The sequence below is a fragment of the Urocitellus parryii genome, chromosome 5 (assembly GCF_045843805.1).
Source record: "Urocitellus parryii isolate mUroPar1 chromosome 5, mUroPar1.hap1, whole genome shotgun sequence".
Taxonomy (NCBI): Eukaryota; Metazoa; Chordata; class Mammalia; order Rodentia; family Sciuridae; genus Urocitellus; species Urocitellus parryii.
Window position 1 is genome coordinate 63,894,811 of NC_135535.1, and position 18,190 is coordinate 63,913,000.

At 40.8% G+C, this 18,190-nt stretch overlaps 1 protein-coding gene across 1 annotated transcript; it reads left to right on the forward strand.

Moving 5' to 3' along the window:
• The first annotated feature begins 1,907 nt into the window (after window positions 1-1,907).
• LOC144254801 (keratin, type II cytoskeletal 6C-like) lies at window positions 1,908-5,675 on the forward strand. Its single transcript, XM_077798299.1, has 9 exons — window positions 1,908-2,441; window positions 3,005-3,219; window positions 3,545-3,605; window positions 3,757-3,852; window positions 3,978-4,142; window positions 4,629-4,754; window positions 4,894-5,114; window positions 5,310-5,344; window positions 5,446-5,675. The coding sequence occupies exons 1-9, from the start codon at window positions 1,908-1,910 to the stop codon at window positions 5,673-5,675; spliced, it is 1,683 nt and encodes a 560-aa protein (XP_077654425.1).
• Window positions 5,676-18,190: the final 12,515 nt, after the last annotated feature.

Below are 18,190 nucleotides of genomic sequence, written 5' to 3' on the forward strand. Positions count from 1 at the left end.
TTAGCCTGGAAATGGCCTCAGCTCCTCCCCCAGAATAGTTTCTGCAAATGGCAGGTCCAGAAGGTGTTCATCTCATCCGCAGATGAGCACTATTCAGAGAGGAACCACTGTAGGATCCATGTGAGCAATCAAATGATGAAAGCAATAAGAAAAGCAAAGGGCATGTAGCACTCAACAGAAAAAAAAAGGCACAATTAAGTATTAGCAAGAAATTTAATAACAGGATCTTGACTGCAAAATAAGAGAATGTGGACAATATGGTGAGACAGTAACTTACAAAGCTCGGAGAAAAACTAAAGTCATGATAGTAATGAAGACCAAACCGAAAACAATTCAAAGAGGAAAGACATGGCAGAATGCCAATAATGGACCTGTAGAAAGAGAAACAAAAGCAAACAGTTACACAAAAGGGAACATTGATTGTTAAAGGAAAATCAAGAGAAAACAGAAACTGGAGACAAGGTAAATGCAACAGTATAATTGGAAAAGAGAACATGTGATATACATACAAGGTTTTATTATATATGCAAATGTAAAATGAAGAGTCCAACACACACACACACACACACACACACACAAATACATATATCCCACCTATTCCTCAGGAAAGGCACAAAATCATATCCAAGTTACTAAAAGGACACACATGGAACTAATAACAATACTTTCTTTCAGGTACTAAAACTGGGTGATTAGCAAAAGATCCAGGATGCAATCTGTTCATCAAACATAGTATATATTCAATTTGTAAATGTATGAATAAATGTGTAAAAACCACATTTAATATTTAAGTAGGTATTCTACTACATCCACATCTGAAATGTCTGAACATATAAGAGAACCTTCCTAAGTTTCAACTAATAGTTTAAGAAAATGTGACGGAGACAGTAGTGTTCATGAAACACCATGAGTGTGCAAATATAAAATCACAAACACTGAAAGACTACACAGGACAGTGATTTCCTTAAGAAATATGTTATTAAGAGAAAAGGAGAGAGGAGGAAATTTTTGGACTTAAAAGGCATTTTAGTTAAAATATATTATCAAATAAAATATGAATGAAGTTTATTTGACTGATATGGACAGCCAAAATTTTTTTAAAATCTAATAAAAGGATATTGGAAAATTAAATAATATAAATTGAAGTTTTTAATGAATAAATTTATTTCTTCGAGTGATAAGGATGATTTTTGAATGTATGTTTTTAAAATATAGACATAATATTGCATTATCTACTGAAGAAATATGATTTCTGGGAATTGCTTTCATATAATTTAGGGTTGGTAGGTGAACAGGAGGGAAGCATGGAAGAAGAGCTATGGTCCAAAGATCTTAATTATTAAAGGTGAGTATACAGGGCAAGTAATGTGCATTTTTTAATTTTCTACCTGCTTAAATTTTTATAAAAAGAAAAAAAAGTTTATCATTTGGAATAATTGAAAGAAAATGGTGATCTTATAGTTAGCATACGATGACATTTAATATTCAATATTTCTGTAAGTTGAAAGGACCAGACTGGGAAGAAGACAGGAGGCAGAACATTTTAAAACAAAAGGATGACATGGAGAACCTTTGTTTCAGACAGTGACTAACTCCTAGGCACAGTGAATTGAGAATTGCCTTATTGTACAGAGATCAAGTCACAGCTGTAGGCAGAAGTATTTTCCCTGACTAAAGGAAGCCAAAAATGCAATCTGGTTATTTCATAACTTTTCTAATAATCCAGGTGTGATCTCACTGTTTGTAAAGCCCAGCCCTTCCCAATCTGCAAGCTCACCTTCCAGCCCTGAGCCCAGCCCACTCACACCATATATAAGCTCTGCCTGAGCCCATCTCCTTCATCTGCTCCTCTCTGCTCTGCCCTCCAGTCTCTCTCGCCTTGCCCAGCCTTCTTGTCTCCAGGCACCATGACCAGCAAGTCCACCACGAGGATCCAGAGCAGCAGCAGCAGCCGCAGAGGCTTCAGTGCCAGCTCAGCCAGAGCCCCAGGGCTCTGCCGCTCTGGCTTCAGCAGCATGTCTGTGTCCCGCTCCAGGGGCAGTGGCGGCATGGGGGCATCATGCAGAGGCGCAGGCTTTGGCAGCAGGAGCCTCTATGGCACAGGGGTCTCCAAGAGGATCTCCATTGGAGGGGGCAGCTGCGCCATGGGTGGCGGATATGGCAGCGGAGTTGGAGGCAGTTTCGGCTTCAGTAGTGGATTTGGTTTTGGAGGTGGAGCTGGTAGTGGCTTTGGGCTCGGTGGTGCAGCTGGCTTTGGTGGTGGCTACGGGGGCTCAGGCTTTCCCGTGTGCCCACCTGGAGGCATCCAAGAGGTCACCATCAACCAGAATCTCCTGACTCCTCTGAACCTGGAAATCGACCCCACCATCCAGCGGGTGAGGACTGAAGAGCGTGAGCAGATCAAGACCCTCAACAACAAGTTCGCCTCCTTCATCGACAAGGTGAGACATGACCCTTTCCAAAAACCTGCTGAGAATCTTAAATAAATGCCAAAGAAGGAGGAGAGAGGGAAGAATTTTCAGGCTTTGTGCAAATACCTTGATGTTTTGCCGGGGTTTCTATTTGCTCCTGAATCCTGCATTTGGGGGCCCCTTTCTTAGTTGGACTGGCAGGCAGAGCCTGATTCTCATTCAAAGGTGATCCAGAAGGGTCCCATGATTACTATTGGAGAGAGAGACAAGCTCTGTGCCCCACTGTAACACGGCTGAGGCACAGGAAGGCAGATGTGTTCACCTGGTGGCAGCCCGAGTGCCTTCATGGGTCTAAGCACAAGGCCACCTACAGCTCCAGCCAGCTCTTCCAGGTTTTGCCTGGGACCTGCAGGATGGGCTCATCTTCCCTAGAAGAATGAGGTTGGGTATTTAACTCTGAACCTCTCTTCTGAGACCCGAGAGGGCAGGGCACATGGAAAAGTTAAGGGGACAGCAGGTGACATACAAGAGTGAGGAGAACATGGAAACAAGAAATGCAAGCTTTTCTTTCTTCACACTCTGCTCCCCTCCAGGTGCGCTTCCTGGAGCAGCAGAACAAGGTCCTGGACACCAAGTGGACCCTGCTCCAGGAGCAGGGCACCAAGACTGTGAGGCAGAGCCTAGAGCCTTTGTTCGAGCAGTACATCAACAACCTCAGGAGGCAGCTGGATGGGATCCTGGGGGAGAGAGGCCGCCTGGACTCAGAACTGAGGAGCATGCAGGACCTGGTCGAGGACAATAAGAAAAAGTAGGTTAAAGAGGAATGGGCTCAGGTTCCAACGCTCATACCTAGACACATGAGTGGCCAGGGCTAGATGTGGGCATGACCACTGAGCACTATATGTCCATTGAGGTGAATATCAAAATTCAAGGCTAGAAGCAAATAAACCAATATTGGGGTATCAATAAACATGGGAGGGCAATGATTTGAAAAATTTAGTCACCTTTCAGGCTTTCAGTGGCAGGAAAGATAGACTTAGATATTTTCTATCTATGGAAAGTGTTAGATCCCAGACTTCCTTTCAGCTTCAACCACACACTAGCTCAGATGTGTGTCAACCCTCTTCTCCTAGATATGAAGATGAAATCAACAAACGCACAGCAGCAGAGAATGAGTTTGTGACCCTGAAGAAGGTGAGCTGATTTTCAGGGTTCTAGTTTCTCTGCTCAAGGAGAGACATGACTCTGCATCCCCATCCAATCTCACAAGACCATTGCCATGGTGATAAAATGGGGGCTGGGCAGGAGGGCTCAGCTGACTCCACACTGTCTGCTCTTTCCCCAGGATGTGGATGCTGCCTACATGAATAAGGTGGAACTGCAAGCCAAGGTGGACAGTCTCACAGATGAGATCAACTTCCTCAGAGCCATCTATGAGGCAGTGAGCATCTCCACCTACTTTCCTTCACTCAGATGGGTTCTGCAGGGTGGGAAGTCATATGTCCCCATTGGGCACCTTGGTAAGCAGCCCAGGCCAAGATGACCTTAGGACTTCGTGTTCTTCAGGAACTGTCTCAGATGCAAACCCACATCTCAGACACTTCTGTGGTGCTGTCCATGGACAACAACCGCAACCTGGACCTGGACAGCATCATCGCCGAAGTCAAAGCCCAATATGAGGAGATCGCTCAGAGGAGCCGGGCTGAGGCTGAGTCCTGGTACCAGAGCAAGGTGAGCAGTGACTTGGCAGCCGCTAAGGAGGCCCCAGCCCCACCCTGAGCTCGAGAAGCCTCCTGACTTCATGGGGGAATTACTGAAAGGAGGCTAAAGTCCTGTCACAGAAAGTGTACCCCACATGCTTAGAACAGCTCTCAGATATGATGTCTGAGTCTAGGAAGAAGAAGCAGAACCCCCAGGCATGAGGAATCTTCCATAAAGGACCAAGTCATCTTTGCTTAAGCTTCACTTTCACTGATGGCTCTCAGAGACACAGAGCACAACATTGTCAGTCCCTGAGCGTTAACTGTCTCTGGTTCCCACCAGAATATTCTGTGGCTTGGTTCCACCATGTCCAGCCACTTAACATCAACTTTTCTAAAATTCATTGAGGAGAAGCCAATAGGTGGAGATTACTCCCTGTCTGATTCCGAAGGGAGACACCATTGTGCACATGTAAACCCCACCCATTCTCTGTCTCCCTCTCCCCCTGCACGACAGTATGAGGAGCTGCAGGTCACAGCAGGCAGACATGGGGATGACCTGCGCAACACCAAGCAGGAGATTGCTGAGATCAACCGCATGATCCAGAGGCTCAGATCGGAGATCGACCACGTCAAGAAGCAGGTACAGGGCAGAGACAGGGTCAGGGCTGCTTGTCCATGCAGTCCAGCCTCCTGGGCTCTTCTTCACTGGGCAGGAAGAGCAGGGATGAGCCTCCTGGAAGGCCCAGGCTCCAAGCCCATTTCCTTGCTCCCCCTTGCAGTGCGCCAGCCTGCAGGCCGCCATTGCTGATGCGGAGCAGCGTGGGGAGATGGCCCTCAAGGATGCCAAGAGCAAGCTGGAAGGGCTGGAGGACGCCCTGCAGAAGGCCAAGCAGGACATGGCCAGGCTGCTGAAGGAGTACCAGGAGCTCATGAATGTCAAGCTGGCCCTGGACGTGGAGATCGCCACCTACAGGAAGCTGCTGGAAGGCGAGGAGTGCAGGTGGGTGACACACCCCTCTGAGCACCTGTGGGAGGGGTCTGGCCCTGAGCAGGGGATTGTGGCCAGCAGTGATGGGTGCTGTCAAGAGACTCTGGAACCGGGGAGGGGGGTCTCCATGAGCCTCGGGGTGGAGGCTTCTCCTGGGATCAGGTATGGGCTGTGGAGGGCTCATCCTCTGTGTTCCTCTCCTCCTAGGCTGAGTGGCGAGGGCGTTGGACCCGTCAACATCTGTAAGTACTTGGCTTGTCTGCCTCCCAGTTGTTGACCTGGTGAGCTGGCTCAGGTGACAGAGTGAGCTCAGGGTGTCTGTGTCCTGTTGTCCTCCCTACAGCTGTGGTGCAGTCCACCGTGTCCAGCGGCTATGGCAGTGCTGGTGGTGCCGGCAGTGGCTTCGGACTGGGCGGAGGCAGCAGCTACTCCTACAGCAGTGGTCACGGCCTTGGAGGTGGCTTCAGTTCTGGCAGTGGCAGAGGCATCGGGGGTGGCCTCAGCTCCTCTGGTGGCAGCAGCTCCACCATCAAATACTCCTCCACCACCTCCAGCAGGAGCTACAAGCACTGAAGTCCTGTGCTGGCCCTTGTCCCCACCCTGCTCAGCCCTCTGGTGCAGAGCCCTCTGCTCAGGATCTTTTCCTCCTCTGCCTCCACCTCTGCTCTCTAGCTGGGGCTTCGGAAGGCCCCTGCCCTCCTGCCCCCTCTGTCTACCTGCTCCTCAGAGATCCAGTGGCTCCCGTCAGAATGTCATCCTCTGATCTCACATCATGGTTCAGTCACATCTGGTGTCTCACTTTGTTACCTAGTTATCTAGCTCTTACCTTCTTAGTTTATCTGTGAAGCTGAACATTACAAGAAAATTATCTCTGCCCCTCTCATTCCAGAAATTCCTGCCAAAGTCCTTTGCAAAAATAAGGCAGATTCCCTTTAATTTCCCTTGACCCAAGAACATCTTACAAATGTTGAGCACCCACTTCACATACCTGGAAGCCTTGTGATGAGTCCTCAGATGTGCAGAATCTGTATCACTGTGATATTTTCTCTCTTTTAAATGCTAAATAAAGCATATTTTTAAAATAATGCATGTTACTAATGTTTGTTTAGCCTTTCAACTGACAAATGTGTCTTCATCTTTAAGGGAAAAATCCCAGTCCCAATGTCCTTCACTTCTCCTCTTTAGAGGAGGTCAACAAACATCCTGCACCATGGCACCCTGAGGTTCAGGGTTTCTGCACAAACCAAGTTTTTTGGCAGTAGAGTGGGAGGTGTCTGCTCTGTCAGTAGTCTCTCAGTATCCATAGGGCATTAGTTCCTACAGGAGCTTCACAGGAACCAAAATCTGCAGATGCTGAAGTGCTTTGCAATGAACAGCATAGTATTTGTGTATATTCTTCCTGCTCTCTCCTGTATACTTTGAATTATCTTTATTATAGTACTTAAGATGACAGCAGTGTGTTTAAGAAAACCATGACAAGAAAATATCTCTATATATTCAGTAGAAATGCAATTTTTTACAAATGTTTTTCATGCATTGTTGATTTAATCCACAGATGTGAAATCCTGAGATGTAGAACAGATATAGTATACTCAACTGCTCTGTTTTTTGCTTTTGTTTGTGGTTTTGCAACACAAGAGTGCCCTACCACTGAGCTACATCTCCAACCTATATATATATATATATATATATATATATATATATATATATATATATATATATAAAATGGTACTATGTATTAAATAAAACCCAGGAGTGCTCTATCACTGAGCCACATCCCAGCCCTTTTCATTTTTCATATTGATACTGTGTCTAATTTGCTTAAGGCCTCACCAAAATGCTGAGGATGGCTTTGAACTTAAGATCCTCCTGCCTCAGCCTCCCAATCCACTGGGATTACAGGTGTGCACCACTGCACCTGGAAATTTTTATGTTATTTTGGAACAGTGTCTCACTAAATTTCCCAGGCTGGTGTTGAATTTGAATCCTTCAGCTCAGCCTCTGGAGTAGCTAGATTACAGGTATACACCACCATGCTGGGGGTGCTCTGTTGTAACTGTTCAAATCAGGAAGTGCCTTGGCCTCTGAGATCATTCCTCCTTCTATTCTGGTGTCTAGTCTGAATGCCCAATTGGAGAAACACTTCTGGCCAATTATAGCTAAAGTCATTTGAGAAGAAAATAGATATTTCTTGAATATATATTTATACTTAGAAATGACCAAAAAACTTGTCTGACAACACTTTAATTATCATGAGTAATTAAAGTGAGCATACTTCTGAGATGAAATTGTACTCAGATACAATTATGTATCCTGAGGAAATAGTGCAAATGTAGAAAGGTGAATGTACATAAATATGCAGCACAACTATCTTCACAAATGGAGAAAACTGGAGACATTACAACCAGTCAAATTAACAGTTTGAAGAATAGACACAAAGTCTGATGTTTCTTTCTTGAAATGCAAAGGTGAAACAAAAATGGAAATTTCTTTCTTATCACACCCTAAGCTTTTCAGAGACTTAAAGAAACCATGTCCTTGGTGCTTAGCAGAGAGGGTCTCATTCCTTTCTCAGGAGTGAACTAGCTTGGTTTGACATACCTGACCAAGTAACGGAATACTCAGTATATAATGGGTTGATCAGTCAGCTTGTGCTCTCCTAGGGCTGTGTCAGTCCCTGTTTCCACCACAAAGTGGTAATTGTCTCCCTAACATTCTGGATCTCGGAGCTCTCAAGACATTTTCTTGGGTTTATTAATTTATAGAATGTATTTCTGGATCCTGCTCTATCAGTATCCTTCTGTGTTCCTTTCTAATCGTCCCCCCAGCAACATGGGCATCTTCACTTTCTGCTCAGACTACACATACTACTATGTATCCATGAGGCATAGTGGAAAGGAAAATAAATGGCAAGGAGAATTATCTAGGACATGAGTATGTACAAAAAAAGATACAATAAAAGAGAGTGTATATGTGTGTGTGTGTGTGTGTGTGCGCGTACGCGTGCATATTTTAAGCCAAGTTAAAATCTTAAGGTACATGGACATTTAAAATATAATAAAGGAAAATTATAAATGACTCTATATCAGTAGATGTGATAACTTTGATTTAATACACTAAATCCTTGAAAGTTAAAAATTACTGCAAAGATTTCTATAGGGAGAAATAATCAGGATATCCATATACCTATTAAGTAAATTAAATCAATAATGTGACCTTCTAAAATGAAAACACCAAGTCCAATATTTTCACTGATTAACATTTAAAATTGAAATGACATCAATTCTTTACAAATTCTCCCAGCAATTAGAAGCAGAGAGAAAAATTTTTTTGACTCATTTTACACAGGAAAGCATCATTCTGACACCAAAAACCATATAAAGACATTTTAAGAAAAGAACAGTACATACCAATACATGTTACATAAAATAAAATTCTCAGCAAAATGGAACCAAATTAAAACCATCAAGTACAGAATTATGTACCAGGACGAAGCAGGATTTAGTCTAAATATTCAAGGCTAGTTTAACGTCGAAGAGAAATCAGTACAATTTGCTACTGGGAAGTACTAAAAGAGAAGTCATATAATCATATCAGTTAAAGCAGAAAAAGTATATGTGACATAATCCAGCACACATTCAGATTAAAATAAATAAATAAATAAATAAATAAATAAATAAATAAATAAATAAATCTCTCAGCAAACAAGAAGTAGAGGGTAACTTAACTTGGTAAAGAATGTCTGAAAAAGCTCTTGAATTAATAGGATTCTTAAGGGTGAGAAACTGAACCTTTATTCCCTAAAATTGATAAGACGGTATTTTCTCTCCCTTCAGTTGTTTGAATTATACTGAAAAGCCATCTAAAATAATGCTATGAGAAAAAGCAACAAAATTTAAAATTATTTTATTATAATTTTATTTATTTTTAATACATATAAATTTTGTATTATAATCTATGTAGAAAATCCAAAGAATATATCAAAAATTTCCTAGAGCTAGTAAGTAAAAATAGCAAAGTGTCAAGATACGCAATTATTATATAAAATAACTTGCTCATATACCAACAACGAAGAAGTGAAAAATAAATATTATTCACATCACCAAAAGGTTAAGTACTTATACATAATCTGACAAACTATGTGGAGAATCTGCAGTTGAAATACTGATGAAATACCAATGAAAGAAATCACATATATAATAAATAAATGAAGAGATATTCCATACTTACAGTTTGGAAGACTTGATATTATTAAGCTGTCAGTTTCTTTCTGACTTGCTATATAAATTGAACACAATCTCAATTTAAATCTCAGCAAGCTGTTTTGTAAGTCCTAACAAACGAAAGTTTATATGGACAGGCAAAAGAGCTTTGTGAGGTGAACAGGCGGCAGGGCGTTTCAGAGTGATGAATGCTAACCCAGGATACTGTAGTGGTCAAATCATGATACCATGTTTCTCTCAAAACCCATAGAATTTCAGAGCATAGAGTCAACCTAAATGTGTAGAATTTTTAAAAGTTTATAATGTTGAGACATTTCACAAGAGAATGCCCAATGGGACAAAAAGAGTTTAACTTCGTTATGAATGCACAAAATAACCTCACCCAAGGGGGATGGGAGAGAAAAGGCTGACCTAAGGAACTCTGGAAATGAGTGACGTATGTTAGCCTATGGGCAAAAGGAACTCCACATAAGCATTGTACTCTAGTTGGTAACACTGATCCCATGAGGATATGGTCTGAGAATTCTGAACATACAGTACAAGTGGCCTAGTCAGTGTTTTCCAGAGAAACAAATTAAATCTGTCTGTCTGTCTATCTATTTACATATGTAACTAAGAGAGAGACAGAGACAGATTTACTATTTAAAAAAAAATTGAGTGATATGCTTTTGGAGGTCAATGGTCCCAAGAACTACAGTCAGCAAGGTGGACGGTCAATGTTTTAGGTTGAGTTCAAAGGCTGGACAAAACAATGCCCCAGCTCAGAGGTAGTCAGCAAGGGGAATGCCCTCTGACTCAGGCTTTTTATTCTATTCAGACCTTCAAACTAATTTGATGAGTCCTGCTCACACTAGTGAGGGAGGGCAAGTTGCTTTACCATTTCAAATGTTAATCTCACACAGAAACATATTCACAGACACACCCAGAATAATGTTTCACCAAATATCCAGGCAACCTGTGGCCCTTTCAAGTTGACACATAAAATCAACCATCACGACACATGTTGTGAAATAGAACAATTGGGTAAATGGATGGCAGATTCTGGGAACCACTCTGTATACAGTCTGTATATAGTGTGTGCACACATATACATATATTTCTTGCTCTGTCACCTAACAGGGCCTAGAAGCAATGATGCCCCAATACCAATGAACAAATCTAGTATCTAGATCTTGGTTTCTAATACTATTACCCAATGTTAATGTGATGGTTAATTTTATGTCAACTTCATTGGGCAACAGAATGCCCAGATATTGGGTCAAATATTTATCTGTGTGTTTTTGTGAGGATATATTTGTATGAGATTAACATGTGAATCAGTAGACCAAGTAAAGCAGATTGCCCTCCCTAGTGGAAGTGGGCCTCATTAGATCACCAGAAAGCCTGAATAGAACAAAAGGCTGACTATCCTCTGAGTAAGAGAGAAGGCTTCTGCTCATGAGTCTTTGAAATGGGACATTAGGTCTTCTGGGCCCTGTAGCAGTGCCTGGCCTTCAGGTGCAAATGGGCACATCAGCTCTGCATTTTGGATTTTTCCCACCTCTAAGGTCATGTGAGCCAATTCCTTAAAGTATATCTCTATACGTTTATGTCCTGTTTCTCTGAAGAGCTCTAAGGAATACTACTTAGAGCAAGGATCCCTGGGAGAAATTACTGATTTTAAGACTAGGACAGGAAATAAACAAGACAAGCTGAGAGCTTGCCATGGCAGAAAGAAAGGAAATAAAAAAAGAAAAGAAACAAAAACACAACTGACAGAGTTCCCAGTGGCTAAACTGGAACAATTTAAGTCATTAAATAAATCAATAGGAATGTTATCCAGAGTACAAAATAAACAACTGCTTGTGAGCCTATGTGGATATAAGTAAATGATGGAATAGGTCAATGAGAGAAGACAGACAGCTCTCATACAGAAGAACTGCAAATAGTTCATGTAAGCACTCCTCCTTCCATGAGGCAGAATGGAACTCTTCCTCCCCACTTCCCAAGTGTGGGCTGTGATGAAGGACTTCCCAAGAGTACAGTGAGGAGAGGAGGTAGAAGGTCAACTTTACAGCAAAGAAGTCTGACAAACTACCTTAGCCAGGTGATCGAGGTTCACATCAGTAGCGACAAGTCATGAACCCTTGTTGTAGGGTGATGAGAATGGAACTCTACCTCTGTGGTCCTTCCCCTGGAACCCCAGAACCCCCGAACCCCATTCACAAGAATAACACCAGACAAAGCCCAATCAAGAGTCTACAAAATACTTGGTCAGCATTCTCCAAAGCTTTCAAGGTCATCAAAACAACGAAAACCTGACAAACTCTCAGTCAAGAGAGGCAAAGGAGGCATATGACATGTGTTATATGTGACAGCTTGATTCTGGAACAGAAAAAGGTCATTGGGTAAAAACTAAGAAAAAATATGAATGAAGTATGGACTAGTTAATAATATGTTACGTTGGTGCTTTCATTGTGACTAATGTACCTTACAAATGTGAAGCAATAATAGGGCAAGCTGGTGGTGTACAGAGGACCTCTCTGTACCATCATCACAATATTTCTATCTAAATCTATCCCCAATAAAAAAGTTCATTTAAAAAATTCCTAAGGTGTGGGCTTAAAATGCCTTCTGTGTTTTTAACTAACATTAATTTTGTACAAAATTACTAGTGGAGGAAGGAAGAAGAGAAGGAAAGAGAGAGAAGAAAAGAAATCATAGAATATAAGGTATATATGATAAAATAATTATAGCACTTATCTCAGCTTAATATTAAGCTAAACTTATTAAGTTTAATATTGAGCATGTATTCAAAAGTTATTAGAAACATCACTAGAAAGAACTGTAAAAAAGAGAGAGAAAATAATTTCCCTGACAATGATTTAATTTTAGGAATGTCTGAGATGAAACATGGTTATTCATTTTAGTACTAAAGAGAAAGTGTTCTGAGCTTCAGTCTCTGGATTTAAGGCCCATCAAGCTGGATGTGGTGGCACATACCTGTAATCCAGTTACTCAGAGGCTGAGGCAGGAGGATCATGAGTTTGAGGCCAGTCTGGGCAACATAGTGAGAGCCCATGTAAAAAAAATATTTTTTTTAACATAAATTTAAGGTCCATGGGAAGGAAACATTTAAACTGCATTCCTCCAGCCCTGGGGATTGAATAAGAAGAAATTAATTCTTTTTACAATAACATAGATGGCTTTTGAGGAAAGAAAGAATGCCTTAATACAGACTGGTCAGATATTTGATTTGATTTTTCAGTCCATGTGTCTGAAAAAGATAGCAAATACATCTTTTTAATAACAAATAAGGCCCTCAAATCTAAGAACTTCTGCTTGTTAGAGGGCATGTCTAAAGTCCATCTATCTGAATTTTCTGTGATGCAGCCGATTACCTGTGAATGGTCCAGTGTGAACTCCAGCCACCCAGGCATGGAATCAGTCTCAGGTGAGGGAGGGTGCAGCCCATTCAGAGGGGAGAATGCTCCAAAGATTGCTAAGACAGGCTGCTCCATGCCCCAGGAGCGGGCCCTGCAGACTTCCTTGTTGGCTGACTGTTAGTTGTCGTTGGCCTTAAGAAAAGCTGGCAGTAGATCAAAGGATGGGAGGAAAAGGGGGTTGTGGTGTTGTCTCTGGCAGTAACTGTATCCCTTTCTCCCAGCTCCTGCTCAGCGGTCCCTTCACCTTCTCCATGGAGCCATCACTTGCCAGACCCCCAACATCCTCATCTCTTCATCTCTGAAACTCTCTTTGGAAATAGTTTTCTGCTCAAGTCCTTGGACACCTCTCAGCCTTCACTTGTTCCTTTGACCTTCCAATACTTTTATAGCAAGCATTAGTCTTAATCAGAAAGCATTCTGCGTGCTTCTAGGACACCAAGTGCCATAGGAGGGATCCCACCTGGTGACCAGGAAGCAGGAGCACCCCATTTCCCACTCTCCACTGCTCCAAACCAAACATACCCTGAAGTCTGATGGAGGTTCAAGCTCATCTTTTGAGGTTGAGAGTCTATGACCAAGGAATTTGGCTCTATCTACCCATGAGGCTCCTTCTTGCAGTGTTAGAAAGCAGAGATAAGAAGGAAAAATCACCCTCTTGTGATTCTTTGAGGTGTGCTCCCATAGACACCACATCATCCCCAATGTCTCATGGTCTCCAGCCTCCTTCCCTCCTCAAAAGCTCTTTCTTTAAGGCCACTGTCATCTGATATCAGCCCCCTGGCCCTGTCACTTCAGAAAGGATGTTATTTTTGCTTCTGTTTTGAAAACTGCTAACTATCCTAGAGTACATCTGGATGCTCAGGAAAGTTTTCCTTCACTCTGTCTTTCTAAGTCAGTTGATCATCTGCTTCCCCCAGTGAAACTCAGAAAAGCAGGGTCTTCCAGATACATACAGGCATAAGCAAGTTCCAGAACAGCATATATAGGATGCTTTGATTTTAAGTCAAAAGGAAGAATATAGACATATAGAACTGTTATTAAAATACAAGGGACACAGGAAAGACCAAAATTGAAGAAGAGCCAGGTGCATGGCACATGCCTGTAATCCCAACAGCTCATACAGCTGAGGCAGGAGGATCTCAAGTTCAAAGCCAGCTCAGGAATTTAGCAAGGCCCTGGGCTTGGGATGTGGCCTAGTGTTTAAGCATCCCTGGGTGGTCCAATCCCTTGTTAAAAAAGAAGAAGAAGAAGAAGAAGAAGAATGATTACCCATGGTGAGGAAGGAAGGGAGCAGGGTAGAGAAAGGAGAAAAGAATGGCAGTAAGACTTCTGTGAATGTAACTTGTTTGTATTTTAATTGGATTATGTAAATGCTTTGCACATTGTTTTAAAATATTAAAAGGAGCAAGAAAGACACCTTCAAAAATGAAAAACAAATGAAACACACAGGGAAAAAGTTTACATCTACTGAGTTCAAAATATAAAATTTAGATCTGCATCTACACTATGATATATTCTAGAACAAAGAGTTCCACAAAGGAATCATAAACTACTTTGAGAAGACTTATTTCTAATAGTAACATTGGTGTTGTTATTTTGAGAATACTTTAGGTATGTTATAAGATAAAACACATAAATGATGTGTTAATGTCAATCAGAGCCAAGCTTTCCAATGTGAGAAAATGTATATACAGGTATAAAAATCATCCTGTAATCTCTTATTTGAGTTGAAAATATCAGTATAATGCTCTGATTTGTTGCTATTTATACATTTTTACATTGTTCTTAGCTCTGTCCATTGAAAAGGGATTTTCAGCAATGACAACGTGGTGATAATGAGCACTCCAGCCACTAAATTTATGCATATTATCTCCCTATAAAAAGAATCAGATCTAATTGGAGAAATGACTGATTCCACCTCTGCTGCAAGGTGAGTACAAGGTAAGCCCGAGCCATCTGATGCCAGAAAGCAAGGAAACTATCAAAGCAGAATGGGATCCTGTCAAAAGAATATCGAAGGATACTGGGGTTGGGCTCAGTGGTAGAGGGCTTGCCTGGAATGCATGAGGCCCTGGGTTCATTTCTCAGCACCACATACAAATAAATAAATAAAATAAAAAATTTCATCAACAACAAATAAAAAATTTTTTAAAAAGGATATGAAAGCCAATCTGGAAAACTCCCATTGGCATCATGCAGGACAATTTAAGCACAGAGGGGACTAATGACGGCAATGGACTGAAATGCACCAAATATATTTTTTTAATGTGAATCCATAATTATGCCCAAAATAAACAAACAAAAATGGCCTGAATGTTCTCTTTGACAAGCAGATGCTAACCACAATAGGGGAAGGAAGTTCAGTGGATGAAACAAAGGGGAATGGAGAGAAGGGAGAAGGGATCAGAATAGGAAAGAAACTAGAATGAAATCCACATAAATTTCCTATGTTCATATATGAATCCACCACCAGTGAAACTCCACATCATGTCCAACCACAAGAATGGGATCCTAATTAGAATAAATTACACTCCATGTACATGCAATATGTCAAAATACACTCTACTGTCATGTATATCTAAAAAAGGAAATGGCCTAACAGAAAACCTTTTGGATTATATTTAGAGATTGCTAGATTCCTTACTCTCAAGAGTGGCAAATAAAGGGAAAGAATCAGGCATTTATTTTGACCTTCCAGTAAGAATTGAATATTAGGTTACCTAAAAAGTAAATGAAGAGTCCTTCTTTGAAGATGAATCCCATCTAGTTAATGAAGGCATGATAAAAATCAGAAAAAAAGACAAATTTATAATGAAATAGTGAAGTCATGAAATCAGAGAATTGAAGTAGTAAATCTGAGAATTGATCAGTAAACATTAAAATCTTACATGAGCCTTTATCCAAGATGGCACTGAATCCTAGGAAGGATTTGCCCCTCCCAAAGCCAAATCCAAACCAAAGATTTTGAAGGCCAAGAGGAGCACAGAAAGGTGTCCACATCACCCACCTCCATCACTCCAGAGGGAGAAAAAAACACCTTGGAAGATCCAGCCCAGAGAAACAAGCTTGACCTCTGCACCATCACCAAGGTCCCCTACCACTGAGTCTGCATGAAGAGGGAAGACAACACTCTCATGCTCATTGTAGATGTCAAGGTCAACAAGCACCAGATCCAACAGGCAGTGAAGAAGCTCCACAACACTGATGTGGCCAAGGTCAGTGCCCTGGTCAGGCTGATGAAGAGAAGAAAGCATGTGTTCTACTGGCTCCTGATGATGATGCTTTGGGCCTTGCTGAAGAGTTTGGAATCATCTAATCTGAGTTCAACTAATAATTCTAAGTATGCTTTTTTCCCCCACAATAAATAAATAAATAAAATCTTAGTTGAAAACTTCGTGTATTTTGTAATGGAAGGAGCAAGATAAAACCACTGAAATCCCCTCATCAGTCTTAACATGACTAAAAATTGGACAACCAACATTAGGTTCTTTGCAAAATGACACAATACAGGGAGGACACCTCAGCAGCTACCACACAATCTTGCCTATGACAGTGGATCTAATCTAATCAAGTTTCTACTATGATTCTTAGTCATACCTAGGAAAAACTGAGGCTAGAAGAATTGGGTGATACCAGGAAGAAATAATGAGCCAAATCTAGCATAAGGACACTTTATAGAAAGAAACTAAAAATTTTCTCCACAGATCAACAGCATATCAAAGAAAAGGACAAGTTCTGCTATTGGATCAAGGTTCTTAAGAGATGCAGCCCAATGTGGTAGGTGAACCTAGTTAGGACATTGTTTCAAGAAAAGCAGCCATAATAATGCATCTTTGAGATAATCAGAAGGTCACAATATGAGGTGGCATTAGATTTCATTAAGGTATGAAAAACACAATAATGTTATGCAATTAAATTATAAATTTATTATTAGACATACAAGCAGACATTTACAGGCCACTTGATTTCTAGATTTTCTGTAAGATATTTCAACCAAAAAGTAGTAGATACATGAAACAATGATGAGAAAATACTGGTACACGGAGGTTTCTATATTCATCACTTTCATTGAATCCACTTGCAGATTTCAATAATGCAAAGTTTGTGTAAGCAATAAAATAGCTTGTTACATTAAGAAGAACACAAATATGTTTTGCAATTTCTAGTGACAGGAAAAAAAAAATCCTGTCCTATTAGGAAACCTTCAGGTGATTCAAAAATGACTCTAAGGAAGATCAAGGCCCTGAGAGCAATGACAATTAATTAAATAAAATAGTTTTCATGAAGTTATAGTAGAAAAAATTTTAATTAATTTAGGTTAATATTTTAAATGTGGTAACTTAAATACAAATAGATGAATGGGTAATTTCTGAATTTCACCTAGTGGGGGAAAGAGAGGCATTTCCCCCTTCTTAGAAATTACCTAAAAACAACATAGAGGACAAGAAATATAAAGGCAGATTCCACCCTCAAAAAACAATATAAAAGATTTAAAAATCCCTAAACCAAAAAATAAAAGAACGTTCTCACAGAAACCAAAATCAAAATGAAATTGTTCAGAAAGCTCAGAGAAAAGATGCCCACAGCTGCGGCTTTCAAAAAACAAAAAATCCTTTTTAGGTGGCTAAAGAGAGTAATAATTGGTATCAGTGAAAAGAGAAGTTTATATAAGAACAGGGCTATTTTACTACATTTAATATTTCATGTAATTTTTAAAAAACATTAAATGACAAAATCCTAGTGTGTATGAATTTTTGGTTATGTCAAGATATCCACATAATAGGCACATAATCAAAATTTTATCATTTTAAATGTGAAAAAAGTAGGAGGATCTGGGTTTAAACATAACTTATAAGCCAGTTTCTCAATAGAGCTAACAAACTTCTGTTTTACTTCTTGAATGTATTCAGTCAAACACTATGTTAGTTGTATTGAAAAAAAAACCAAAACAAAAACAAAAACAAAAAATCCAGTGAAGGACACTCTCAAAACAAACAAATCAAAATCAGACAACATGGCAACCACAATGGAAAACCAAACAAAGCCTAACACTGAGGTCTTGCTACAAGCCAGTCGCTGTTGACTCATGAAACTCACCTACATCAACGTAGAGGGCATGTCCTCGGGTGGAAATCCAAGAATCCCTGTTTGAAGCCAACAGAACTGGGTGTGCGAGCCACAGTCAGGACCCCATTCATCAAGAAGTTTCTTAAAACTGTGAAGGCAGAGCTAAATAAGGCATCAGAGAAAAGACCTCGGGGTAGCATTTAGGTGGCAAAGCAAAGAAAGCAGAGAAATGGCAAACCATGAGCCTCTGTGTGCAGTGATCTTTGTAGAGTTGGTTGAGTTAAAGAATGAAGAAACTATTCACACAGACCTGTGTTACAATGAGAATTTTTGTTACCACAGAAATGGCCTTGGCCCCTCATCTCAGAATACT